At 49.9% G+C, this 26,239-nt stretch overlaps 1 protein-coding gene and 1 pseudogene across 3 annotated transcripts; one reads left to right on the forward strand and one right to left on the reverse strand.

Annotated features, from left to right (window-relative positions):
- Nucleotides 1-12,135: 12,135 nt before the first annotated feature.
- Nucleotides 12,136-25,902, forward strand: KXD1 (KxDL motif containing 1). Of its 3 annotated transcripts, none has more exons than XM_078361839.1 (5): nucleotides 12,136-12,399; nucleotides 17,051-17,172; nucleotides 21,849-22,001; nucleotides 23,877-23,923; nucleotides 24,951-25,902. In XM_078361839.1, the coding sequence occupies exons 2-5, from the start codon at nucleotides 17,072-17,074 to the stop codon at nucleotides 25,175-25,177; spliced, it is 528 nt and encodes a 175-aa protein (XP_078217965.1). In that variant the 5' UTR covers nucleotides 12,136-12,399; nucleotides 17,051-17,071; the 3' UTR covers nucleotides 25,178-25,902. The 3 variants fall into 3 exon arrangements, with proteins under 3 accessions (XP_078217965.1, XP_054106722.1, XP_002761956.1); XM_054250747.2 differs by having other exon boundaries at nucleotides 12,136-12,215; XM_002761910.6 differs by having other exon boundaries at nucleotides 12,136-12,180.
- On the reverse strand, nucleotides 18,567-20,222 carry LOC100414017 (eukaryotic translation initiation factor 4E pseudogene; annotated as a pseudogene).
- Nucleotides 25,903-26,239: the final 337 nt, after the last annotated feature.

Below are 26,239 nucleotides of genomic sequence, written 5' to 3' on the forward strand. Positions count from 1 at the left end.
GGGCTGTTGGGGGACAGCACTAAATGCTATTTCCTTAAAGAGTTCCGTTAGGGCAGCTCTGGGGTTACTGATGACCCATCCTGAAGCCCTAGTTACAGAAGAGGACCTGAGGTTCTGAGGGGGAGTGACGTGCCCGAGGGCATACAGAAACCTCCCTCCCATCCCCCACCCAGTTTAATGTCCAGAAGGTTGTGTGGTGCATACAGGAGGCGCTTAATTACGGCAGGGCAGGCGACTGAGCCCGCAGGGCCACTGGGAAGAGTTCATCCCCCACGCACTCTGCTGAAGGATGATAAGATGCCCACAGCCCAGGGAGAAGGCAGCACCTTTGATTAGCTAAGTTTTTGTAGATCTTGTTTTGAAACCGGGGCACTTCTCCCACCTTCACTCAGTTTTTTTTCCTTTCTAGCAGTTAGTCCCATCCAGAATTATCTTGTCGCTTTTTTTGCCTGTGTTTGGAGGGGGCACCTCCCACTCTACTCCATCTGACAGAGATTTTTGCTTGTTTTGTACCTAGCACCTCCCTGAACCATGCCTGGCATCTATAGCTCAATAAATGGATGGATGAATGGATGGGTGGGTGGATGGATGGATGGATGAATGAATGAGTCAGACACTGGCTTTGGGAGGTACCTATCATGGAGGTGGTAACCAGCTTTTTGGAGATAACCTCTCAGATTGGAGTTCCTAGGTGGCCTCCTACAGGAAGCCCTCCCAGACCTCTCCAAGGCAAGACCAGGGGCCTCATTTGGCTGTCTTGGCAAAATGAAGTCGATGAACCTCCACTTCATAACTAGTTTATTTATTTTTATTTATTTATTTTGAGACAGAGTCTCGCTGTCACCAGGCTGGAGTGCAGTGGTGCAATCTCAGCTCACTGCAACCTCTGCTTCCCGGGTTCAAGCAATTCTCCTGCCTCAGCCTCCCGAGTAGCTGGGACTACAGGTGCACACCACCACACACAGCTAGTTTTTGTATTTTTAGAGGCAGGGTTTCACCATGTTGGCCAGGATGGTCTCGCACTCCTGACCTCATGATCCATCCCCCTTGGCCTCCCAAACTAGTTTACCTGTATCACTGACTTTTTTTTTTCTTTTCTTTTCTTTTTTTTTTTTTTGACAGGGCCTTACTTTGAAACCCAGGCTGAAGTGCAGTGGCACAATCTCAGATCACTCAATCTCAGCTCAACCTCCTGGGCTCAAGCGATCCTCCTGCCTCAGCCTTCTGAGAAGCTGGGACAACAGGTGCACCATCATGTACAGCTAATATTTATATTTTTTGTAGAGATGGGGTTTCCCTATGTTTCCCAGACTGGTCTAAAACTCCTGAGCTCGAGCAGTCCTCTAAAGTGTTGGGATTACAGGTGTGAGCCACTGCCTTGCTGACCTCTGCCTTGCCGACCTCTGCCTTGCCCGCTACACTGGAAGAGCCCTAAAGCCTGGGAACGCTTTGCTCTGAGGCTTGCACAGTGCCTGGCACAAAAGGTAGCAGTGGAGTCTCAGGGAAGTCACTGAGGAAGGAAGGAAGGGAGGCTAGACGACCAGAAAAGGTGGTAACACAGCAGAGCTATGTAAGAAATCACCTAGGGCCAGGCGCGGTGGCTCACACCTGTAATCCCAGCACTTTGGGAGGCTGAGGCGGGTGGATCACGAGGTCAAGAGACCGAGACCATCCTGGTCAATGTGGTGAAACCCCGTCTCTACTAAAAATACAAAAAAATTAGCTGGGCATGGTGGCGCATGCCTGTAGTCCCAGCTACTCAGGAGGCTGAGGCAGGAGAATTGCTTGAACCCAGAAGGTGGAGGTTGCGGTGAGACGAGATCGCGCCATTGCACTCCAGCCTGGGTAACAAGAGCGAAACTCCATCTCAAAAAAAGAAAGAAAGAAATCACCTAGGGGGCTGGGCACAGTGGCCCACACCTGTAATCCCAGTACTCTGGGAGGCCAAAGTGGGTGGATCACCTGAGGTCAATTCAAGACGAGCCTGGCCAACGTGGCAAAACCTCATCTCTATTAAAAATGCAAAAATTAGCCTGGCGTGATGGTGTGTACCTGTAGTCCCAGCTACTCGGGAGGCTGAGGCAGGAAAATTACTTGAACCCAGCAGGTGGAGGTTGTGGTGAGCCAAGGTCACGCCACTGCTCTCCAGCCTGGGTGACAAAGTGAGAGCCTTCCTCTACAGAATATTTACTTACTTATTTGAAGATATGGTCTCCCTCTGGCTTTCACATAGAGTGCAGTGAAGCTCTCTGGGCTCACTGCAACCTCTGCCTTCCAGGTTCAAGCAATTCTCCTTCCTCAGCCTCCTGAGTAGCTGGGATTACAGGTGTACAACACCATGCCCAGCTAATTTTCTTTTGTATTTTTTGTAGAGACGGGGTTTTATCATGTTAGGCTGGTTTTGAACTCCTGACCTCGTGATCTGCCCGCCTCAGCCTCCCAAAGTGCTGGAATTACAGGCAGGAGCCACCATGCTCAGCCTCTACAGAAAATTTAAAAATGTAATTCCAGCTAAATGGGAGGCTGAGGTGTGAGGCATCCCTTACCCAGGAGGTCAAGGCCACAGTAAGTTATGATCCAGGATCTGAACTGCATCCTGAGCAACAAGGCAAGACACTGTTTCTAAAATAAGAATAGTAATTACCAGGCCAGGTGCGGTGGCTCAAGCCTGTAATCCCAGCACTTTGGGAGGCCGAGGCGTGTGGATCACGAGGTCAAGAGATCGATACCATCCTGGTCAACATGGTGAAACCCCGTCTCTACTAAAAATACAAAAAATTAGCTGGGCATGGTGGTGCATGCCTGTAGTCCCAGCTGCTTGGGAGGCGGAGGCAGGAGATTTGCCTGAACCCCGGAGGCGGAGGTTGTGGTGAGACGAGATCGCACCATTGCACTCCAGCCTGGGTAACAAGAGTGAAACTCCGTCTCAAAAAAAAAAAAAAAAAAAAGAAGAAGAATTACTATTATAAATAAACAATGAGCTACTAAAATAAACTACAAAATAATACCACCGACAATAATAATAATGGCTAGCACTCATTGAACAGGTATTTGCAGGCAAACATTTTACCTATATTTACTCTTCCCTTATAAAACAAATACTCGGCCAGGCGCAGGGGCTCGCACTTGTAATCCCAGCACTTTGGGAGGCCAAGTGGGCGGATCACCTGAGGTCAGGAGTTGGAGACCAGCCTGGCCAACATGGCCCATCTCTACTAAAAATACAAAGATCAGCCAGATGTGGTGGCGGGCGCCTGTAGTCCCAGCTACTTGGGAGGCTGAGGCGGAAGAATTGCCTGAACCCGGGAGGCGGAGGTTGCGGTGAGCCGAGATGGCACCACTGCACTCCAGCCTGGAGGACAAAGCAAGACTCAATCTCAAAAACAACAACAAATACTCTACTTGGAGGCCACATCATTGGCTGCATGAAGTGTTGCAGTTGTTGTGTCTTCTTGGTGAACTGAAACTTTCTTTTTTTTTTTTTTTTGAGACGGAGTTTTCGCTCTCGTTACCCAGGCTGGAGTGCAATGGCGCGATCTCGGCTCACCGCAACCTCCGCCTCCTGGGTTCAGGCAATTCTCCTGCCTCAGCCTCCTGAGTAGCTGGGATTACAGGCACGCACCACCGTGCCCAGCTAATTTTTTGTATTTTTAGTAGAGACGGGGTTTCACCATGTTGACCAGGATGGTCTCGATCTCTTGACCTCATGATCCACCCGCCTCGGCCTCCCAGAGTGCTGGGATTACAGGTGTGAGCACCGCGCCCAGCCCAAAACTTTCTTTTAAAGTTTTTGAGATGGAGTCTTGCTCACTATAGCCTCTGCCTCTTGGGTTCAAACGATTCTCCTGCCTCAGCCTTCTGAGTAGCTGGGACCACAGGCACCTACCACCACACCTGGCTAATTTTTGTATTTTTAGTAGAGAAGGGGAATTTCACCATGTTGGCCAGGCTGGTCTCGAACTACTGACCTCAGGTGATCCACCTGTCTTGGCCTCTCAAAGTGTGGGGATTGCAGGCGTGAGCCACCTCACCCAGCCGTGTTTTCTTTCTTTCTTTCTGACATGGGGTCTAGCTGTGTGGCCCAGGCTGGAGTGCAGTGGTACATGCAGTTGAGTGCGGTGACTCACTGCCGCCTCAACCACCCAAGCTCAAACAATCCTCCCAGGTCAGCCTCCCCAGTAGCTTCGACTACTGCTGTGTACCACCATACCCAGCTACTTTTTAAATTTTTATTGTTTGTAGAGATGGAGTCTTGCGATGTTGCTCAGGCTGTTCTTGAACTCCTGGGCTCAAGCTGTCCTCTCACCGTAGCCTCGCAAAGTGCTGGAATTACAGGCATGAGTCACCACTCCCGGCTCCATCTTTCTTTTTTAACTGGGGCGTTTGGTCTATTGGTATCTAACGTGATGACGGACATGCCTAGACATAAATCTGCCTTCTGAGGTGGTTTTTCTCTTTCTTACCTGCTCCATCCTCCTTTCTCCTTTATTGCCTTCGTCAGGATTGATAAGACTCTCTTTATCTTCATTTTATTTTATTTTATTTTTATTTTTTGAGGTGCAGTCTTGCTCTGTTGCCCAGGTCGGTTTCAGCTTACTGCAAACTCCGCCTCCCAGATTCAAGTGATTCCCCTGCCTCTGTCTCCTAAATAGCTGCGATTACAGTCAACCACCACCACACCTGGCTAATTTTTGTATTTTTCGTAGAGACAGGGTTTCACCATGTTGGCGAGCCTGGTCTCGAACTCCTGACCTCGTGATCTGCCCGCCTCAGCCTCCCAAAGTGCTGGGATTACAGATGTGAGTCACTGCACCCGGCCCCCACTGAGCTTCTAGTCCAGCCAGGGGAGCTGGATATTAACCAAACAATGACGCAGGTAGGTATTTAAATTGCAACTATGACCAGTACTATGTGCAAAATGAAGGCTGGAGTGGTGGCTCACACTTGTAATCCTCACACTGTGCGAGGCTGAGGCAGAAGAATCCCTTGAGGCTCAGAGTTTGAGACCAACCTGGGCAACACAGTGAAACTCCACCTCTACAAATAATAATAAAATATTAGTGGGCTGGGTGTGGTGGTTCACGCCTGTAATCCCAGCACTTTAGGAGGCCGAGGCGGAAGGATCACCTGAGGTCAGGAGTTCGAGACCAGCCTGACCAACATGGAGAAACCCCATCTCTACTAAAAAAAACCCCCAAAAATTAGCTGGGCGTAGCAGCACATGCCTCTAATTCCAGGAACTCAGGAGGCTGAGGCAGGAGGCTTGAACTGGGGAGGCGAGGTTGCAGTGAGCCAAGATTGCACCATTGCACTCTAGCCTGGGCAACAAGAGCGACACTCCATCTCAAAAAAAAAAAAAAAAAAAAGGCCAGGTACGGTTGCTCATGCCTGTAACCCTAGCACTTTGGGAGACAGAAGAGGGCGGATCATGAGGTCAGGAGTTTGAGACCAGCCTGGCCAATATAGTGAAACCCCGTCTCTACTAAAAATACAAAAATTAGGCTGGGCGAGGTGACTCACACCTATAATCCCAGCACTTTGGGAGGCCGGGACGGGTGGATCACGAGGTCAAGAGATCAAGACCATCCTGGTCAACAAGGTGAAACACCGTCTCTACTAAAAATACAAAAATTAGCTGGGCATGCCGGTGCGCACCTGTAGTCCCAGCTACTCGGGAGGCTGGGGCAGGAGAATTGCTTGAACCCAGGAGGCGGAGGTTGCGTTGAGCCAAGATCGCGCCATTGCACTCCAGCCTGGGTAACAAGAGCGAAACTCTGTCTCAAAACAAAAAACAAACAAAAAAACAAAAATTAGTTGGGCGTGGTGGTGCGCGCCTGTAGTCCCAGCTACCCAGGAGGCTCAGACAGGAGAATCGCTTGAACACAGGAAGCAGAGGTTGCAGTGAGCCAAGATTTCGCCACTGCACTCCAGCCTGGCGACAGAGTGAGACTCCATCTCAAAACGCACACACAAACAAACAAAAAATTAGCCGGGTATGGCGGCACATGCCTGTAGTCCCAGGTACTCAGGAGGCCAAGGCAGAAAAATCGCTTGAACCTGGAAGGCAGAGGTTACAATGAGCCAAGATCGTGCCGCTGCACTCCAGGCTGGGTGACAGAGTGAGAGTCTGTCTCAAAAAATAAAACAAAACAAAACAGAACCCAAAAAACAATTGTTGAACTGAATATTAAGAATTCTAGTCATCATTGACCTCTATCTTTTTCTTTTTTGGGGGGAAGGAGTTTTTTTCTCTTGTTACCCAGGCTGGAGTGCAATGGCGCGATCTCAGCTCACTGCAATCTCCGCCTCCTGGGTTCAGGCAATTCTCCTGCCTCCTAAGTAGCTGGGATTACAGGCACACGCCACCGTGCCCAGCTAATTTTTTGTATTTTTAGTAGAGATGGGGTTTCACCATGTTGACCAGGATGGTCTCAATCTCTTGACCTTGTGATTCACCTACCTCGGCCTCCCAAAGTTCTGGGATTATAGGCATGAGCCACCGCGCCCGGCCTCTTTTTCTTTTTTTTGAGACAGGGTGTCCCTCTATTACCCAGCCTGGAGTACAGTGGTATGATCCTGGCTTACTGCAGCCTTAACTTCCTGGTATAAGGCAATTCTTCCGCCTCAGCCTCCAAGCACCTGGGATTACAGATGTGCACCACCACACCCAGTTAATTTTTTTTTGTATTTTTTTTAGAAACAAAATCTCACTGTTTCCCAGGCTGGCCTTGAACTCTTGGGTTAAAGGAATCCTCCAGCCTCTACCTCCTGGTCATTGACTTTCCAGGCAGCAGAACCTGGGAGTGATATTATCAACAGTTTACTGCCGGCTTACTGTGTACCAAGCCTGGCTGTAAGGATTTTTGCCTGCATGAGTTCATATCGTTAAGCCACTTGCCCAAGGCCATCCAGCTAGGATGTGTCACAGCTGGAATGAAAACTCAGATACGTGCAATTCCAGGGCTCTGAAACAGTCTTTCATGTGCCCAAGAACTTGTGTGTTTATCTTCTAAGCTCTCAACAGTCTTCAGAGGTAGAGGCTGTGATTACACAGACTTGCAATTAACAGAGACCCAGAGAAGTTACACGTGTAATTCATAACATACACACTGTATAGAATCTCAATCACTAATAATTATTACTTGCAATTATTAATTTTATTTATTTATTTATTTATTGAGACGGAGTTTCACTCTTGTTACCCAGGCTGGAGTGCAATGGCGCGATCTCGGCTCACTGCAACCTTCACCTCCTGGGTTCAGGCAGTTCTCCTGCCTCAGCCTCCTGAGTAGGTGGGACACAGGTGCATGCCACCGTGCCCAGCTAATTTTTGTATTTTTAGTAGAGACAGGGTTTCACCATGTTGACCAGGATGGTCTCGATCTCTTGACCTTGTGATCCACCCGCCTCGGCCTCCCAAAGTGCTGGGATTATAGGCGTGAGCCACCGTGCCCAGCCTTAATTTTATTTTTTTAAACCTAATGACAAGTTTCTCAAAAGCAAACATTTATGAAACAATTATTATTCACCTCATTTTGTTCATACATTTAACTTAGATTATCTCTCTTAAAAAAGGCATCCTCAGCCAGGCTCAGCGGCTTATGCCTGTAATCCCAGCACTTTGGGAGGTCAAGGAGGGTGGATTGCAAGGTCAGGAGATTGAGACCTTCCTGGCCAACATGGTGAAACCCTGTCTCTACTAAAAATGCAAATATTAGCTGGGCATGGTGGTGGATGCCTGTAATCCCAGCTATTCCGAAGGCTGAGGCAGAAGAATTGCTTGAACCAGGGAGGCAGAGGATGCAGTGAACCGAGATTGCACATTTTGGGAGGCTGAGGCAGGTGGATCATTGGATCAGGAGATTGAGACTGTCCTGGCCAACATGGTGAAATCCCATCTCTACTAAAAATACAAAAATTAGCTGGGCGTGCTGGCACGTGCCTGTAGTCCCAGCCACTCGGGAGGCTGAGGCAGGAGAATCACTTGAACCAGGGAGGCAGAGGTTGCAGTGAGCCAAGATCGTGCTACTGAACTCCAGCAAGACTCTGTCTCAAGGAAAAAAAAAAAGGCATCCTCATCTCTTTGTGAATTCTTGGTTTTTATTTTTTATTTTTTTGAGACAGAGTGTTGCTCTGTTGCCTGGCTGGAGTGTAGAGGTGTAATCATGGCTCACTGCAGCCTCCACCTCTGGGACTCTGGTGATCGTCCCACCTCAGCCTCCGGAGTAGCTGGGACTACAGCATGTGCCACCATGCCCAGCTACTTTTTTTTTTTTTAAACAGAGTCTTGTTCTATTGCTTAGCTGGAATGCAATGACACGATCTCGGCTCACTGCAGCCTCTGCCTCCCGGGTTCAAGCAATTCTCCTGCCTCAGCCTCACGAGTAGTGGGGATAACAGGCATGTGCCACTGCACCTAGCTAATTTTTGTATTTTCAGTAGACACAGGGTTTCACCATGTTGGCCAGGCTGGTCTCGAACTCCTGACCTCAGGTGAGCCACCCACCTCCGTTTCCCAAAGTGCTAGGATTACAGGCGTGAGCCACCAAGACTGGCCACGTTTGTATTTCGTGTAGAGACAGACTTTTGCGGTGTTTCCCAGTCTGGTCTCAAACTGTCTGCCTTGGCCTCCCAAAGTGCTGGGATTACAGGCATGAACCATTGCACCCAGCTTCATGATTTGTATTTATTTGCAGAATGGGTCTCTCTGTCTCCGAGTCTGGAGTGCAGTGGCTTGATCACAGCTCACTGCGGCTCCTGGGTTTAAGTGATCCTCCCACCTCATCCTTCTGAGGAGCTGAGACTACAGGTTTGTGCCACCAAGCCTGGCTTATTGTTTAGCTGTGCCTGCTGATGGTGGCTCTAGAAGCAGTGACACCCCAGCAGCAATGAGCACATTCAGCACTGAGGTCTTGGTTTCTTTTTTTTTTTTTTTTTTGGAGTTCAAGCAATTCTGCTTCAGCCTCCCGAGTGGAATAGCTGGAAGTACAGGAGCATGCCGCCATGCCCTGGTAATTTTTTTTATTTTAGTGGAGATGTGGTTTCATGTGTTGCCTGGCTGGTCACAAACTCCTGAGCTCAGGCAATCAGCCTGCCTCAGATTCCCTAAGTGCTAGGATTACAGGTGTGAGCCACTGCACTGGCCTTTCTTTTCTTTTTTTTTTTTGAGACAGAGTATCTCTTTGTAGCCCAGGCTGGAGTGCAGTGGCACCATCTTGGCTCATTGCAACCTCTGCCTCCCAGTTTCTTTCTTTTTTTTTTTTTTAATTTTTGTCAGTGTCTGGAGAAAAATCATTTTTTAATTTTTTTTTTCATTTTTATTGGTGCCATGACTCGGATCCTGCCTCCCAGTTTCAAGTGATTCTCCTGCTTCAGGCTCCGGAGTAGCTGGGACTACAGCGCCACCAAGCCCAGCTAAATTTTTGTATTCGTTTTTAGTAGAGACGGGTTTTCACCATGCTGGCCAGGTTGGTCTTGAACTCCTGACCCTATGATCCGCCCACCTTGGTCTCCCAAAGTGCTTGGATTACAGGTGTGAGCCACTGTGACTGGCTGATTTCTCTCTTTTTCTTTTCCTTCCTCCCTCCCTCCCTCCCTCTCCCTTTCTTTCTTAGTTTCTTTCTCTCTCACTTTCTTTCCTTTCTTCCTTTTTCGAGACACTGGCCGATTTACAGGCATGAGCCACTGTAACTGGCCGATTTCTCTCTTTTTTCCTTTCCTTTCCTTCCCTCCCTCCCTCTCTCTCACTCTCTGTTTCTTTTTTCTGTTCTTTTTTCAGACAGTCTCGCTTTTGTTGTCCAGGCTGGAGTACAGTGATATGATTTCAGCTCAATGCAACCTCTGCCTCCCTGGTCCAAGTGATTCTCCTGCCTCAGCCTCCCCAGTAGCTAGGATTACAGGCGCCCACCACCACGCCTGGCTAATTTTTTGTGTTTTTAATAGAGACGGGGTTTCATCATATTGGCTGGGCTGGTCTCAAACTGCTGACCTCAGGTGATCCACCCACCTCAGTTTCCCAAAGTGCTAGGACTAACATGTGAGCCACCGCACCTGGCCTGATCTTGGTTTCTTAATCCTACTCTTTAAGCAAGGAAACCAGGTTCCTTGGAGAAATGGCTGATTCCAGGAATTTTCCACAGCATTGAATTATGTTGTGGTGCCCAAGATAAATAATGCTCTGAGAATGGTGGGGACCTATTCAAAGAACACAGGTGGCTGGGCACGGTGGCTCATGCCTGTAATCCCAACACTTTGGGAGGCCGAGGCAGGCAGATCACCAGAGGTCAGGAGTTTGAGACCAGCCTGAAGAACGTGGAGAAACCCTGTCTCTACTGAAAATACAAAATTAGCCGGGCGTGGTGGCACATGCCTGTAATCCCAGCTACTCGGAAGGCTGAGGCAGGAGAATTACTTGAACCCGGGAGGCGGAGGTTGCAGTGAGCCAAGATCGCGTCACTGTACTCCAACCTGGGCAACAAGAGCAAAACTTCATCTCGAAAAAAAAGGACACAGGCATTTAAAGGGGCAGAAAAAGAAATAATCAATTATAACCCATAGAATAGAATAAAATAAATACAGTTCATAGTGATGTTTTGTTGGTTTTTTTTTCTTTTCTTTTTTTTTTTGGCGGGGGGGGGGAGGCGCTGTTTGTTTTTTGAGACTGGGTCTCACTCTGTTGCCCAGGCTGGAGTGGGACCCTGGCTCACTGCAACTTCTGCCTCCTGGGCTCAAGCAATCCTCCCAAATCAGCCTCCTGAGCAGCTGGGACCATAGATGGGGCCACGGGCCCATTTTATTTTTTTCTTTTTTGTTTTGAGACGGAGTTTCGCTCTTGTGAGGTTCTCGTGAACCTCACAGGTTCACGAGATTCTCCTGCCTCAGCCTCCCAAGTACCTGGGATTACAGGCGCACACCACCACATCATAATGAAACCCTGTCTTTACTAAAAATACAAAAAATACAAATAATTTTTGTATTTTTAGTAGAGACAGGGTTTCATTATGTTGGTCAGACTGGTCTTGAACTCCTGACCTCGTGATCCGCCAGACTGGGCCTACCAAAATGCTGGCATTAGAGGCGTGAGCCATGGCACCGGCGAGATCCTATTTTTTATTGTTATTTTTAAAATTATTTATTTATTTATTTTGAGACGGAGTTTCGCTGTTGTTACCCAGACTGGAGTGCAATGGCGCGATCTCGGCTCACCGCAACCTCCGCCTCCTGGGTTCAGGCAGTTTTCCTGCCTCAGCCTCCCGAGTAGCTGGGATTACAGGCACACGCCACCATGCCCAGCTAATTTTTGTATTTTTAGTAGAGACGGGGTTTCACCATGTTGACCAGGATGGTCTCGATCTCTTGACCTCATGATCCACCCGCCTCGGCCTCCCAAAGTGCTGGGATTATAGGCGTGAGCCACCGCGCCCGGCTGAAACTTCATCTTAAAAACAAACAAACCAAACGAACAAACAAAAATCATTAAGATCATGAAAGACGTGGAGAACCTGACACAAATGGTGGATTGGGTAAGAGACTAAGGAGACATGACTAAATGCAAATGGAAATCCTTTTCCTTTTTTTCTTTTAGTTTTTTAGAGGCGGGGTTTCTCCATGTCAGTCAGGCTGGTCTTGAACTCCCAACCTCAGGTGATCTGACCGCCTCGGCCTCCCAAAGTGCTGGGATTACAAGCGCGAGCCACCGCGCCCGGCCGGAAATCCTTTTTCTTATGGAGTTTCGCTCTTGTCTCTTAGGCTGAGGTGCCGTAGCACCGGCACCACCTCAGCTCTGCTGATTCCCTGCCTGGAAAGCAGGACACGCGGGTCTGGTTTGGCCACAGACCACTGGAGCATTTACGATCTTGGGGACTGTTGCCGCTCTGGGCCCTCAGTCACACCATCTATAAGATGGAACTCTTCTTTGAGCGTTCCCTCTGCCAGGCTGCTCTGAACCCGGGGTTTCGGAAAATACGCAGGCGCAAGCCGAACTGCTTGATTGGCTATTCATTGTGACCACCCGCGAGCTGAAGCTGCGTCTAAGCTCCGCCCTTTCCTGTCGTGACTCCAAGCACGCAAGGGGTTCCAGGATACGTCGCCGCCACGCGCGCTCGCACGATCGGTGCGTGGTGACGTTGCGCCGGCGCGGGCGCCATCCCGGAAGCGCGAGCGAGGCCGCCAGATGTGCAGGTGCCGCCGCTACCGACGCCGGGGCCGAGTTTGGGGTGGGGCTGGGGACTTCAGGGCCGCGGGGAACCGGGCCGGGTCGGGCGCGGCCCCCGGGCTGCGGTGGGGTGGGGTGCGCCGCTGGCCACATCTGGTCACTCCTGCTGCGCACAGGCCTCAGTTTCCCCGTCTGCGCAATGGATACACCTGCGGCGCCGCGGGCTGGATCTGGATCCGGATCAGGTGTATAGAAATAGGAAGTGGGGCCGCCTGTGTTCTGGGTGTGCCGTGTAACCTGGAGCTGGGCGTTGCCCGGCTTGTGCCTCAGTTTCCCCGCATTGTAGGTGACGGGGCGTGAGGGGATATCTGAGCTCCTCCCCACTTGGGGTTTTTCAGAGCTTGGATGGCGGAGTTAAATTATGTTAAATAATCTGGATAGAACCGTTGTCCTGCTCTGCCTCTCCGTGTGAGTTTTGGCAACTGCGCCCACTCTTGTGAGCCTCAGTTTCCCTCGTAGGTGATTGCGTCTGCCTCATAACGGTGATTGAGGATTAAATGAAGTGCTCTACAAGTGTCTGTCCATAATATATTCTTAGAAGCCCTTGGGATGCTCTCTAAATGTTGACTCCTGGGCCCTGTCCCGGTACTCCTTCACACTCCTCTTGGAAAAACAGCCCGTTCTGAGCTCCACTCGTTATCACCGTTGGTTTCAATTCTCACAGACAGCACTGTGAGATCTTCATTCCACCCTTTTCCCATTTTATGGTTGAAAAAACTGATTCAGAAGGGTGAAGTGGCTCTCCTAAGGTTAAACAGCCTACGTTTCTTCAATAAATCCACATTTGGAGTTGGGATCAGAGCCCTTGCTTGGTCAATTTCACTAGGTGGGCCAGACTAGCAGTAATCAGGGAAGGCTTCTTGGGAGAGGAAACTGCAGGGGGAACAAGAGGGAGGTGCCATAAATCAGCCCTCACATCTGGGAGTCAGAGACAGGAAAGATTTCTGTTTTGAAGTAGGGGTGTATCCCAGAAGGTCCCAGTAACTGTGTCCCACTGCCACTAGCTACGGGCTTCCTTCCTTTCCAGGTGTCTTTTTTTTTTTTTTTTTTTTTTGAGACAGAGTTTTGCCCTGTCGCCAGGTGTCAGGCTGGAGTGCAGTGGCATGATCTTGGCTCACTGCAACCTCCGCCTCTCAGGTTCAAGCAATTCTCCTGCCTCAGCCTCCCGAGTAGCTGGGACTACAGGTACACGCCACCATGCCTAGCTAATTTTTATATTTTTAGTAGAGACTGGGTTTCACCATGTTGGCCAGGATGGTCTCAATCTCTTGACCTTGTGATCCACCCGCCTCCCAAAGTGATCCGTGATCAATCTCTTGACCTTGGATCAATCCGTGATCTGAAGTCAATCTCTTGACCTCATGATCCGGCCTCCCAAAGTGCTGGGATTACAGGCGTGAGCTACTGCGCCCCACCTTTTTTTTTTTTTTGAGACGGAATTTCGCTCTTGTTACCCAGGCTGGAGTGCAATGGCGTGATCTTGGCTCACCACAACCTCTGCCTCCTGGGTTCAGGCAATTCTTCTGCCTCAGCCTCCTGAGTAACTGGGAGTACAGGCACGCGCCACCATGCGCAGCTAATTTTTTGTACTTTTTAGTAGAGATGGGGTTTCACCATGTTAACCAGGATGGTCTCGATCTCTTGACCTTGTGATCCACCCGCCTCGGCCTCCCAAAGTGCTGGGATTACAGGCGTGAGCCACCGCACCCAGCTTTTTTTTTTTTTTAATTGAGATGGAGTCTCCCTTTGTTGCCCAGGCTGGAATGCAGTGACTTGATCTCAGCTCACTACAATCTCTGTTTCCAGAGTTCAAGCAATTCTCCTGCCTCAGCCTCCTGAGTTGCTGGGACTATAGGTGCCTGCCATCATACCTGGCTAATTTTTGTATTTTTAGTAGAGACGGGAGTTTTACCATGTTGGCCAGGCTGGTCTTAAACTCCTGACCTCAGGTGCTCTGCCAGCTTCAGCCTCCCAAAGTGCTGGGATTACAGGCGTGAGCACCCAGTCCAGGTATCCTCTTTATACAAGAGCATGCTTCTTTGGGAATGTGGGGACTGTGGGTGTCTCTGCCTGGCATGTCACAGGAGTTCAATAACCATAGTAATTATTGGAGGGGGGTTTCACTGGGTGTGGCATTGTATTTCTAGAAGGTGCTGCAAACCACTGGCCAGCCAGATTCAGATCACAAAGAGATACCCTTGGCCTCCATGATATTTTGGGAAAAAGTATTCATTGCTAACATTTGTCAATGAGTCAATTTCCTAGAAAAAAAAAATCCTTCAGAGGTCATACAGAAATCAGCTGCTGTAAGAAGCCACTGTCCTGTCACTGCTAGATATTGTGCATCTGTTAAGATCCACACATTTGTGAGACCTCTGGGCTGTGGACATTTGTTGTGACTTAGGTTCACTGCTGGGATTGTGACAGTGTCCCAGTTCTTTAGTGTCCCTGATCCTCCATTTTCTCATCTATAAATAAGGATAGCAGTTAGTATGTATGAGCTTGAATAAATAGGAGAGTAGGTTAAGTGAGCTCTGAAACCCTTTATTTTTGGGGGGAATGGAATCTCTGTTGCCCCAGCTGGAGTGCAATGGTGTGGTCTCGGCTCACTGCAACCTCCACCTCCTGGGTTCAGGTGATTTTCCTGCCTCAGCCTCCTGAGCAGCTGGGATTACAGGCGCCTGCCAGCACACCCAGCTAATTTTTGTATTTTTAGTAGAGACGGGGTTTCACCATGTTGGCCAAGCTGGTCTTGAACGCCTGACCTTGCCTCAACCTCCCAAAGTGCTGGGATCACAGGCGTTAGCTATTGTACCTGGCCAACTCTTTTTTTTTTGAGACCGAGTCTCGCACTTGCCTAGGCTGGAGTGCAGTGGCGTAGTCTCAGATCACTGCAGCCTCTGCCTCCTAGGTTCAAGCGATTCTCCTCCCTCAATCTCAGCTCCTCTCCTCTGCCCTCAGCCTCTCCTCTCATGCTTCAGCCTACCCGAGTAACTGGGAGTACAGGTGCCCGTCACCATGCCCGGCTAATTTTTATTTTTTATTTCCAGGCTGGAATGCAGTGGCACAATCTTGGCTCACTGCAACCTCCGACTCCCTGGTTCAAGCGATTCTGCCTCGGCCTCCCAAGTAGCTGGGATTACAGGCACGTGCCACCATGCCCAGCTAATTTTTGTATTTTTAGTAGAGACGGGGTTTCACCATATTGGCAAGGATGGTCTTGATCTCTTGATCCACCTGTCTTGGCCTCCCAAAGCATTGGGATTACAGGCGTGAGCCGTCGCGCCTGGCCACACCTGGCTAATTTTTTTTGTATTTTTAGTAGATACGGGGTTTCACCATGTTGGCCAGGCTGTTTTGAACTCCTGACCTCAAGCAGTCCACCAGCGTCGGCCTCCCAGAGTGCTGGGATTACAGGCGTGAGCCACTGTGCCCGGCCTCTGCAAGCCCTTCTGAGCCAGTAGAAGTGGTTCTCTCTGTTTCTTGGCTATTGAAGTGTGAACCTCAGAGCCAAGCTACATCAAGAGTCTGGATTCTTCCTGAACTCCCTAGGAGGGCCAGTGCTGTAGCCCCTCCTACTCTACTTGCTCCTGGAAGCCCCTGCCTGCCATTACGGTCATCTGTGCCTGCAAAACTGGGAACCACACGGCCATCTGGGTTGCTGGGGCCCACAGCTTGGCTGTGAATGCCTGCAATTCTTGGCTTTAATTTGCTAATAAAAGTGTCATGTCAGAGCTGTTTGAAAAGTTCTGTTGGCCTTCCCCACAAGATTCTGGCAGTGCCTTGCTGTGAGCTAGACTCTGGGTCAGACTCTGGTGACAGACAGGCCTCTGCTCTTTTGGAGCTTACATTGTTGTGGGGGGTGACAAGCAAAGGGGTCACCTGATCCTAGGATAATTTCATGAAGAGGTGAACCAGTGAAACAGTTAAAACTGGCTGGGTACAGTGGCTCATGCCTGTAATCCCAGCACTTTGGGAGGCCGAAGCGAGAGGGTTGTGTGAGCCTAGGAATTTAAGACCAGCCTAGGCAACATAGTGAGACCTTGTCTCTTAACAAACAAAAACAGTAAAGTAGGCTGGGCGCAGTGGCTTAGCACTTTGGGAGGCTGCGGCAGGTGGATCACCTGAGGTCAGGAGTTCAAGACCAGACTGGCCAATGGCCAACATGGTGAAACCGTGTCTCTACTAAAAATATAAAAAATTAGCCAGGCAAGGTGGTGGGCGTCTGTAATCCCAGCTACTTAGGAGGTTGAGGCAGGAGAATTGCTTGATCCTGGGAGGCGGAGGTTGCAGTGAGCTGAGATTGGGCCACTGTACTCCAGCCTGGGTGACAAGAGCAAAACTCCATCTCAAAAACCAAAACAAGACAAAACCAAGATAAAGTAGTAAGAGAAGTGGTAAGAATGACCGGAATAGGGGTAGTCCTCAAGGACCTCTTGGGAGAGGAGACATGGAGGTGACAATTTGCCGAGGCAGCCACACACGTTCAGCTTGTGAGGGTGGCAGGTGTAAAGCAGGGGGTGAGAGGGGAAGCTGGCAGTTCTGTGCTGGTGAAAGGTGCCTGTGGCCTTGGGCTCATGGAAGTGGGAGGTGATGGGATTTGAATGTGTTTGGGTGCGGTTTCCAAATACAACCTCTTGTAGTTTGCCCAATACCTCCACATTCCTGGGGTGGCAAACTTAAGGTTCAGGTGGCATGACTGAGCCAGGGTCACACGTCCGCACTGTAGGATACCACGTGTGGGTTAGATCCCAGCCCATAAGGGTCCCAGCCTGGCTTCTTGGTCCCACCTCCCCTGGTGATGGGTGCAGACCATGCTTTGCTTGTACATTTCAGGCAGTGGAGGAGGAGGAAGAGATGGACCTCCCGGAATCGGCCTCAAGGGTCTTCTGCGGCCGCATTCTGAGCATGGTGAACACAGATGACGTCAACGCCATCATTCTGGCCCAGAAGAACATGTGAGTGGTGGCCGGGGGACCTGCGCGTGGGAAGGAATCCACGGGCTCGCCAACATTTTTGTCTTTCCTGCCCCTACCCGGGGCCCACACTGGTGATAAAACGAAGGAAATGAGCAAGTCTGCGGCTGGCTCCAAAGTAAATTCCTTCCCAGCCCGGAGGCGAGGCCTTGGCACAGGAAGCAGGGCTTCGGGGAGGTTTTGCAGCTGCGGATGGTTGGGCGGGGGCCGCAGGGGCTCCTGTCCTAAGGCCTAGGGGAGGGATAGTTGAGGGACCCGAGGAGCCATATATGGGGGTTTTTTGGGTTTCTTTTTTTTTGAGACAGAGTTTTACACTTGTTGCCCAGGCTGGTGTGAAGTGGCGCCATCTTGGCTCACTGAAAACTCCGCCTCCCGGGTTCAAGCGATTCTCCTGCCTCAGCCTCCCCAGTAGGTGGGATTATAGGCCTGTATCATCATGCACAGCTAATTTTTGTACTTTTAGTAGAGACGGGGTTTCATCATGTTGGTCAGGCTGGTCTTGAACTCCTGGCTTCAGGTGATCCACCGGCCTTGGCCTTCCAAAGTGCTAGGATTACAGGCATGAGCCACGACGCCTGGCCTTTATGCGGGTTTTAAGGAGCTGGTGTGCCGACTTCCTGTTGAAGGAGTGGTCTGCCAGAGCCCACGCTGTTTGCACAATGCCCACGTCTCTTGGAGGGGATAGAAAGGCCTCTTGTCCTCACTGGGGTTTGGTGCTGTGGCCGCTGAAGCCCTGCCCTGTGGGGGAGAAAGGCTGATATGAAGTCTGCCCAGCCCTTTGAATGTGACCCAACATAAATTTCTAAACTTTCCTAAAACATTACGAGATTTTTTTGTTTTTTTTTCCTCTTTCTTTCTTAAGCAATCTTTTATTTATTTATTATTTTGAGATGGAGCCTCATTCTTGTTGCCCAGCCTGGAGTACAATGGTGCAGTCTCAGTTCACTGCAACCTCTGCCTCCCAGATTCAAGCGACTCTCCTGCCTCAGCCTCCCAAGGAGCTGGGATTACAGGCATGCGCCACCACACCCAGCTGATTTTTTATATTTAGTAGAGATGGGGGTTTCACCATATTGGTCAGGTTGGTCTCGAACTCCAGACCTCAGGTGATCCGCCCGCCTCAGCCTCCCAAAGTGCTGGGATTATAGGCGTGAGCCACCGTGCCCAGCCTCTTTCTTAGCTCATAAGCTGTCTATTGTTAGTGTATTTTATGTGTGGCTCAAAACAATTCTTCCAACATGGGCCAGGGAAATGGAAAGACTGGACGCCATTGGGCTGATACAGTCTTGGAGTGGAAGCACAGCCTCCCCACAGCTCTGTTTCTGTGTGTCTGAGCCAAGGCTCTTCCCAGCCTCCATGACACAGCACACACCTGATTTTCTTTTCTTTTTTTTTTTTTTTTCAACTGTACACATTTTATTTACAGTTTTTTACACTGTCTTAATATGAATGGGACTGCTTTTCTACTTGAGCCATTTTTAACCAAAGCAAAATAACCTAAGTAATACAAAGTGTTAAAATACAGCATAAAGATACAAAAACAGACATACTAATTCTAGTTAGGAATGTAATTATGATGTTACATTTTTTATAATCCACAATTATGTTTAGGAAATCACACAAACTTAGATCACTGATTTGAATGAAATGCATATATTTGTAGCAAAGCTTTGTAGTTACAAAAAAAACCAAAAAAATTACCAAAGAATGCACAAAATTAATGTTTATTCCACCTTTGTGTCATATTCCTGGATCCTTCACCAGTATTACATGAGGAAAAAAACAGAAGCAAAACAAATGAAAAACTGAAATCAGAATCACTAATATTATCAAGTAGGGAAACAAATAAATTAAAATCTAGCAGCCATCAGCAAGAGTACAGCAAAGACAATGCTGTAAAAAGAAACAAAGAAAATTGCTAGAAAACTGTATGCATCATAATCTTTCAAAACAGCAAAATATGCTCCTGCATACAATAGAACATCAACAGAATTTTTTTCCTGTAAAGTAGAGAAATGCCAAGTTGTTTTTTGAATATTGTGGATAGGTAAAATGTATGTAATTAATGGTAATTCTACTGAACTATTACAGAGTGGGCCAGGAACACATTTATGGATTCTGGGGATGTGTACTGTAAATCTTTGATTGGGATAGTGGACACTCTAGCCAAAAAAAATATATATATATATATGAACACAGAAGTACAAGACAAAGGCAAATGAGACTTCTCTTATATCTCAGCAACATTTAGATGGAAATCAAATTTAAATGCAGTCCACTCTGCTTTTTGAAGAGGCTTTGGTTCAGCTCCCAAATCTCGATTGCTTGACGCAGTCTCCTATGAGAATACTCAGAAGGTGTCTTCTTAAACAACACACCTATTTTTAGTGGTGGAGCCGCTCTTAGTAGCTGTGTCTGCATGGGACTGATAACCAATCACTCTCTTTGGAGGAAGTCCTAACCTTTCCTTGTATACCCTCCCTATATGTGTAACAGCTTCTCTGTTTTCACATTCAGTAGTTCATATTGCTATCTTATCTCCTTTAGCTCTAACATTAACAACAGCGCCACATACATCGTCACTGTAGTCATCAAAAGATTCTCCAATAAGGCACAGCAGTGTCTCTAGCCAAAAGCGATCGAGGTCACTTCGTCTCTGCTGTTTGTTCAATGTAATTAGCCATCGTCCTCCCCGTTTGTTTTTCTCATCTTCCCACATAGGCTCAATACCATCCTTAAAAAGTGAGTAGTCACAGCCAGGCATTAAATTACTAGACAACTGGATATGGTTGTACAGAGCCCAAAAGTCTTCAACAGTATCAAACTTAGAGATCAGCCGTAGGTTTGCTTGCCAAGTTTTGCTTTTATCATTTTTAAAAAACCAGGGTGCCCATCTGTTCTGCAGAGGATGTTTAATATAGTGTTCTGGATTAGCGACCTCCTGATTAGATTCTGGTTTTTCCTCTTCTGTAGCCGGGGGATTAGGAGTAGGGGTGGTTTCCGGTTCGACAGTCGCCATCTTAGATCGATCTCGATTTTCTTACCTTTTCTCTGAGGCCCAGAGCGGCTGGCTCTGAGGCTCCACAGTATCTGTCTCTCTCCTGGTTTCTTTCTTTTTTTATATTATTTATTTATTTTTTGAGACGGAGTTACGCTCTTGTTACCTAGGCTGGAGTGCAATGGCGCGATCTCGGCTCACTGCAACCTCCGCCTCCTGGGTTCAGACAGTTCTCCTGCCTCAGCCTCCCGAGTAGCTGGGATTACAGGCACGCGCCACCGTGCCTAGCTAATTTTTTGTATTTTTAGTAGAGACAGGGTTTCACCATGTTGACCAGGATGGTCTTGATCTCTTGACCTCGTGATCCACCCGCTTCGGCCTCCCAAAGTGCTGGGATTACAGGTGTGAGCCACTGCGCCTGGCCTTTTTTTTTTTTTTTTTTTGAGACAGAGTCTCACTCTGTCACCCAGGCTGGAGTGCAATGATGCGATCTCGGCTCACTGCAACATCCGCCTCCCAGGTTCAAGCAATTCTCTTGCCTCAGCCTCCCGAGTAGCTGGGATTACAGGCATGTGCTACCGTGCCCAGCTAATTTTTGTATTTTTAGTAGAGATGGGGTTTCAACATCTTGGCCAGGCTGGTCTTGAACTCCTGACCTCGTGATCCACCCGCCTCCCAGAGTGCTGGGATTACGGGCGTGAGCCACCGTGCCTGGCTCTTTTTTTAAAACAGACTCTCACTCCGTTGCCCAGACTGGAGTGCAGTAGTGCAATCTCTGCTTACTGCAACATCTGCCTCCTGGGTTCAAGTGATTCTCCTGCCTCAGCCTCCCGAGTAGCTGGGATTACCGGCACCTGCCACCATGCCCAGCTGATTTTTTTAGTAGAGATGGGATTTCACCATGTTGGCTAGACCTTAAGTGATTTGCCTGCCTCAACCTCCCAAATGCTGGTGTGCTGGTCTCCTGTTTCTTTCTTTTTTTTTTTTTTTTGAGACGGAGTCTTTCACTGTTGCACAGGCTGTAGTGCAGTGTCATGATCTCGGCTCACTGTAATCTCCGCCTTCTGGGTTCAAGCAATTCTCCCATCTCAGCCTCCCTAGTAGCTAGGGCTACAGGTGTGTGCATGCGCCACCATGCCCAGCTAATTTTTTTGTATTTTTAGTAGAGATAGAGTTTCACCACATTGGCCAGGATGGTCTCGATCTCCTGACCTCGTGATCTGCCCGCCTCGGCCTCCCCAAGTGTTGGGATTGTAGGCCTGAGCCACTGAGCCCAGCCTCCTGTTTCTTTAGGTCAGATTCAGACCTGGCTCTGGGGAACTTCCAGACTGAGGGAGGACAAAGCCAGAGACAGACCTTCCTGTCCCTATGGTGTCAGGGATGGGCCAGAGGAACAACCTGGGGCTAATGGAGTTAAAGAGAGTATGATTGAAGGAAGAGTTAGACAAAGCGTGAGAAGGACACACCTGAGTAGGGTTTTGAAGGTTGAACAGGAGTTTGCTAAGTGGCTCAACAAATAGGTAGAACTCTGCATGATAAGCAAACAGCCCATACAAAGGTTGTGAGGCAGGCAAGGGCTTGGCATGAACAGTCAGTTGGGCCAGGTCAGGCAGGGCCCTGAAGCTTGGCAGAGGAGCTCATGCCCTCTCTCCACCCTCAGGCTGGACCGCTTTGAAAAGACCAATGAGATGCTGCTGAACTTCAATAACCTGTCCAGCGCCCGTCTGCAGCAGATGAGCGAGCGCTTCCTGCACCACACCAGGACCCTGGTAGAGATGAAACGGGACCTGGACAGCATCTTCCGCCGGATCAGGTGGGTGCTCGGCCCCAGCTGCCCTCTGCCTCCATCTCCCCATCTTCCCCAGGGAAGATTTGTTTGTTTTACAAGGCTTCATAGCGCACTTAAGTGTCTGGAACTGTTCCAGCCCTGGGATAAAATCTTGAAGTAAATTTACTGATTGATTAATTGATTGAGACAGTCTTGATCTCTGGACCCAGCTGGAGTACAGTGGCGTGATCTTAAGCTCACTGCAACCTCTGCCTCCTGGGTTCAAATGATTCTTGTGCCTCAGTCTCCCGAGTAGCTGGAATTACAAGTGTGCCCCACCGTGCCCTGCTAATTATTTTTTTATTTTTATTTTTTAGATAGAATCTTGCTCTGTTGCCCAGGCTGGAGTTCAGTGGGACAATCTCAGCTCACTGCAACCTCCACCTCCCTGGTTCAAGCAGTTCTTCTGCCTCAGCCTCCCAAGTAGCTGGGACTACAGGCGCGTGCTGCCACGCCCAGCTGATTTTTTGTATTTTAGTAGAGATGGGTTTCACCGTGTTGCCCAGGCTGGTCTCGAACTTCTGATCTCAGGCAGTTCACCCACTTCAGCCTCCCAAAGTGCTGGGATTACAGGTGTGAGCCATTGTGCCCAGCCTAATTTATGTATTTTTTTAAATAAAGGGTTTCACCATGTTGGCCAGGCTCATTTTGAATTTCTGGCCTCAGGTGATCCATCCACCTCGGACTCCCAGTGTTGGGATTACAGGTGTAAGCCATCACACCTGGCCTAATTTTTGTATTTTTTACTAGAGACAGGGTTTCGCCATGTCGGCCAGGCTCATCTGTAACTCCCGGCCTCAGGTGATCTATCTACCTCGACCTTCCAAAGTGCTGAAATCAGAGGTGTGAGCCATCACGCCCAACCTCAAAGTTTAGTTTTCTTTTTTTTTTTTTTTTTTTTTTTTTGAGAGACGGAGTTTCACTCTTGTTACCCAGGCTGGAGTGCAATGGTGATCTCGGCTCACCGCAACCTCCGCCTCCTGGATTCAGGCAATTCTCCTGCCTCAGCCTCCTGAGTAGCTGGGATTACAGGCACGCACCACCATGCCCAGCTAATTTTTTGTATTTTTAGTAGAGACGGGGTTTCACCATGTTGACCAGGATGGTCTCCATCTCTTGACCTCGTGATCCACCCACCTCGGCCTCCCAAAGTGCTGGGATTACAGGCTTGAGCCACCGCACCCGGCTGTTTAGTTTTCAAAAATGTAACATAGTGCTAGACACATAATGAAAAGGCAGGAATGGCTCGGCGCAGTGGCTCACGCCTGTAATCCCAGCACTTTGGGAGGCCAAGGTGGGTGATCGTGAGGTCAGGAGTTTGAGACCAGCCTGACCAACATAGTGAAACCCTGTCTCTACTAAAAATACAAACATTAGCTGGGCAGGGTGGCGCACACCTATAATCCCAGCTACTTGGGAGGCTGAGGCAGGAGAATTCCTTGGACCTGGGAGGCGGAGGTTTCAGGGAGCTGAGATTGCTCAATTGCACTCCAGCCTGGGCAACAGAGGGGGTCTCCAGCTCAAAAAAAAAAAAAAAAGCTATCTGAGTAGCAGAGGCCACACATAAGAAGAGGCCTTGCAGGGCACCCCCAGCCAGTGCCTATGCTCAGAGCATCCAGACTCTAACTTGTTGGGGGTTGGGGCCTAAGCTGGGGCTGGAGGCCGGCTGGTAGGTGACTGCCAGGGCCATGGCTGCTGGGCCGAGCACCTAGAGAGAGTGAAGATGTGAGGTGATTAACAGTGTGGGGGTTCTCACTCCCAACTCCCCTTGCCCTCAGCTGGCAGCAGGGCTCTTGGCTGGCGCCAGGCCCAGCCTGCCTGCTCAGCAGGTTAAGCCCGTGTGCCTTCTCTCCCCTGCAGGACACTGAAAGGAAAACTGGCCCGGCAGCACCCAGAGGCCTTCAGCCGTAAGTGTTGCCAGGGCTCCTGCACGTGAGCATGTCGTGCCCTCCGCCCAGTGGGAGCTTCTGGAAGGCCACCTTGGGGGCTGATACTGAGACTAGGCTATAATGAGCAGTGAGCCTGGGGAGACCTGGGGCGGGGGTGACGGCAGGGGTAGGGATGCTGGCCTGGTCCTTTCGGCAGCTTGCAGAGTGGGTGCTAGGACTGGGGTCTATGCCCTGTGGGGAAGCCGCACCGGGGACTGTGGTTAAGCAGCATGACAATCCTTGTCCCTGTGGGCACTCTGAGCCCCTATCAGCCTGCCATGAGGTAGGGGCTGTGAGTATCCCCATTTCATGGAGAGGGAAACTTAAAGGGCTCTGCAGGTTGAGCCCTGGTTTACCCATCTGTTGAAAAGGCCGACAGCTCTCCATCCCAGGGTCTCCAGCAGCAGTTTATAGAGCAGGGAGCCGGGCTGAGGGGAGGTCAGGTCCTGGCCCAGGTAGCACAGTGAGCCAGGCTCGCCCTCAGGGCTCCTATAGGCCCATCCCCAGAGCCTGTGTCCCCTCCTCACCTCACCTTGAAGGCTCTTTCCTGCCTCAGCCTCAGTTCCCTCCTCTGTAAAATGGGCTAAGTTGGCAGGGCACGGTGGGTCACACCTGTAATCCCATCACTTTGAGAGGCCAAGACAGGGGGATCACCTGAGGTTGGGAGTTTGAGACCAGACTGACCGACATGGGGAATCTTTGTCTCTATTAAAAATACAAAATTAGCGAGGCATGGTGGGGCACACCTGTAATCCCAGCTACTCGGGAGGCTGAGGCAGGAGAATTGATTGAACCTGGGAGGTGGAGGTTGCGGTAAGCTGAGATGGCACCACAGCACTCCAGCCTGGGCAACAAGAGCAAAACTGCATCCTCCCCCCCACCGAAAAAATGGGCCAAGTCATACCCCATGGGGTGGGGGAGCCATCAGGGGTCACACGGACAGTAAGTCCTACGTCACAGTGCTTGGCAAGGTGACAAAACCAACTCTTGGGCCTCCTTTCCCCAGACATCCCGGAGGCATCCTTCCTGGAGGATGAGGATGAAGACCCCATCCCACCCAGCACCACGACCACCATCGCCACCTCAGAGCAGAGCACGGACTCCTGTGACACCAGCCCTGACACCGTCTCACCTTCCCTGAGCCCCGGCTTTGAAGACCTATCCCATGTCCGGCCTGGCTCCCCAGCCATCAATGGGCGCAGCCAGACAGATGATGAGGAGATGGGCGAGTAGCCCTGCTGCTTGGTGCCTTGAGGGTCTCAGGGCAGCAGCATACAAGGTGGCAGCAGGTGACCCTGCCTTGTTCTGTCATCCAGGGTGCCTTTGCTGCCCCATTCTGTCACCCAGGGCTCCTAGGGGGACAGGGCTCTCTCAAAGGGTGTGGATTACTGAGGGGGGTCTTTCATTCTGGCTCCTTCCTTCCTCAGAACACATCTCCTCTGCAAGACCCCTCTGCCATGCCAGGGCACAGCAGGAGTTGTGGGGCTGGGCATGGGAATTTTTCCAGAGCTGAGCTGCTCTGAATAATGCTTAAAAAGGTTCCCAGAGACCAGAGCCAGATGTCCCCCACCCCTAGTCGGGACTTCCTTGAGGCGCACAAGCATGGTCTCGTGTGAGTTCATCCCGCTCACCCCTGCACCCACTAATTCTGCTTTTCCTGCCCCTTCCTCTGTAAAAGTATCAAATACTTTCTCCTCGGTATTGTAAAGAGGTTTCTGAGATAGGTCGAAGGCTCAAGACGAAGGCTGGCGGGCCATCCATTCAGCCCTGAGCATGCTGTGGCCTGTGTCTCAGAACAGAGGTGTGGAACCTGAGGGCCCAGCAGGCCTCTCTGAGGGCCTCCACGGAGCAAATGGAGCCACTCGGGAAAGAATTTAATGGGATATTTTTGTACCCGATGTTTACAGATGCTGTTGGGAAGTTATCAATAAAAAGACACCATTACTAAAAAGGAAAAAGGACCCCTAGCAGTGGCTTCCTCCATCCTTAGGCCAAGCAATCCAGAAGGTGGGCTGGGGGCCCTGCTGGAGGGAGGTGCAGTCAGTTACCACGGAGCTAGAAAGAGACCTGGCCCTTTCTTGGAACCCCCCTGGTGTGAGCTGTCACAGCCTAAGTTCCTGTCACCAGCTACGTCTTCCTGCATGCGGCCCTCAGTGCTGACGGTACGACTGTTACCACTCTCCTTTCATAATTCCTCCTCCAGATCTCAGCACTCCTCCTGATCAGGAAGCCACACAGGATCCCATTCCCCGTCAGACACACTCCCAGGGTTACCTGATCTTCTGAGTACTTAGA

This window comes from Callithrix jacchus, chromosome 22, assembly GCF_049354715.1.
Source record: "Callithrix jacchus isolate 240 chromosome 22, calJac240_pri, whole genome shotgun sequence".
Classification (NCBI taxonomy): Eukaryota; Metazoa; Chordata; class Mammalia; order Primates; family Cebidae; genus Callithrix; species Callithrix jacchus.

Excerpts from the sequence above, each read along its gene's own strand:
- KXD1 (XM_078361839.1), top strand. The coding sequence starts at position 17,072 with ATGGACCTCCCGGAATCGGCCTCAAGGGTCTTCTGCGGCCGCATTCTG. Across the intron at positions 17,173-21,848 it reads ATTCTGGCCCAGAAGAACAT|GCTGGACCGCTTTGAAAAGA; the intron begins GTGAGTGGTGGC and ends CTCCACCCTCAG. Across the intron at positions 22,002-23,876 it reads AGCATCTTCCGCCGGATCAG|GACACTGAAAGGAAAACTGG; the intron begins GTGGGTGCTCGG and ends TCTCCCCTGCAG.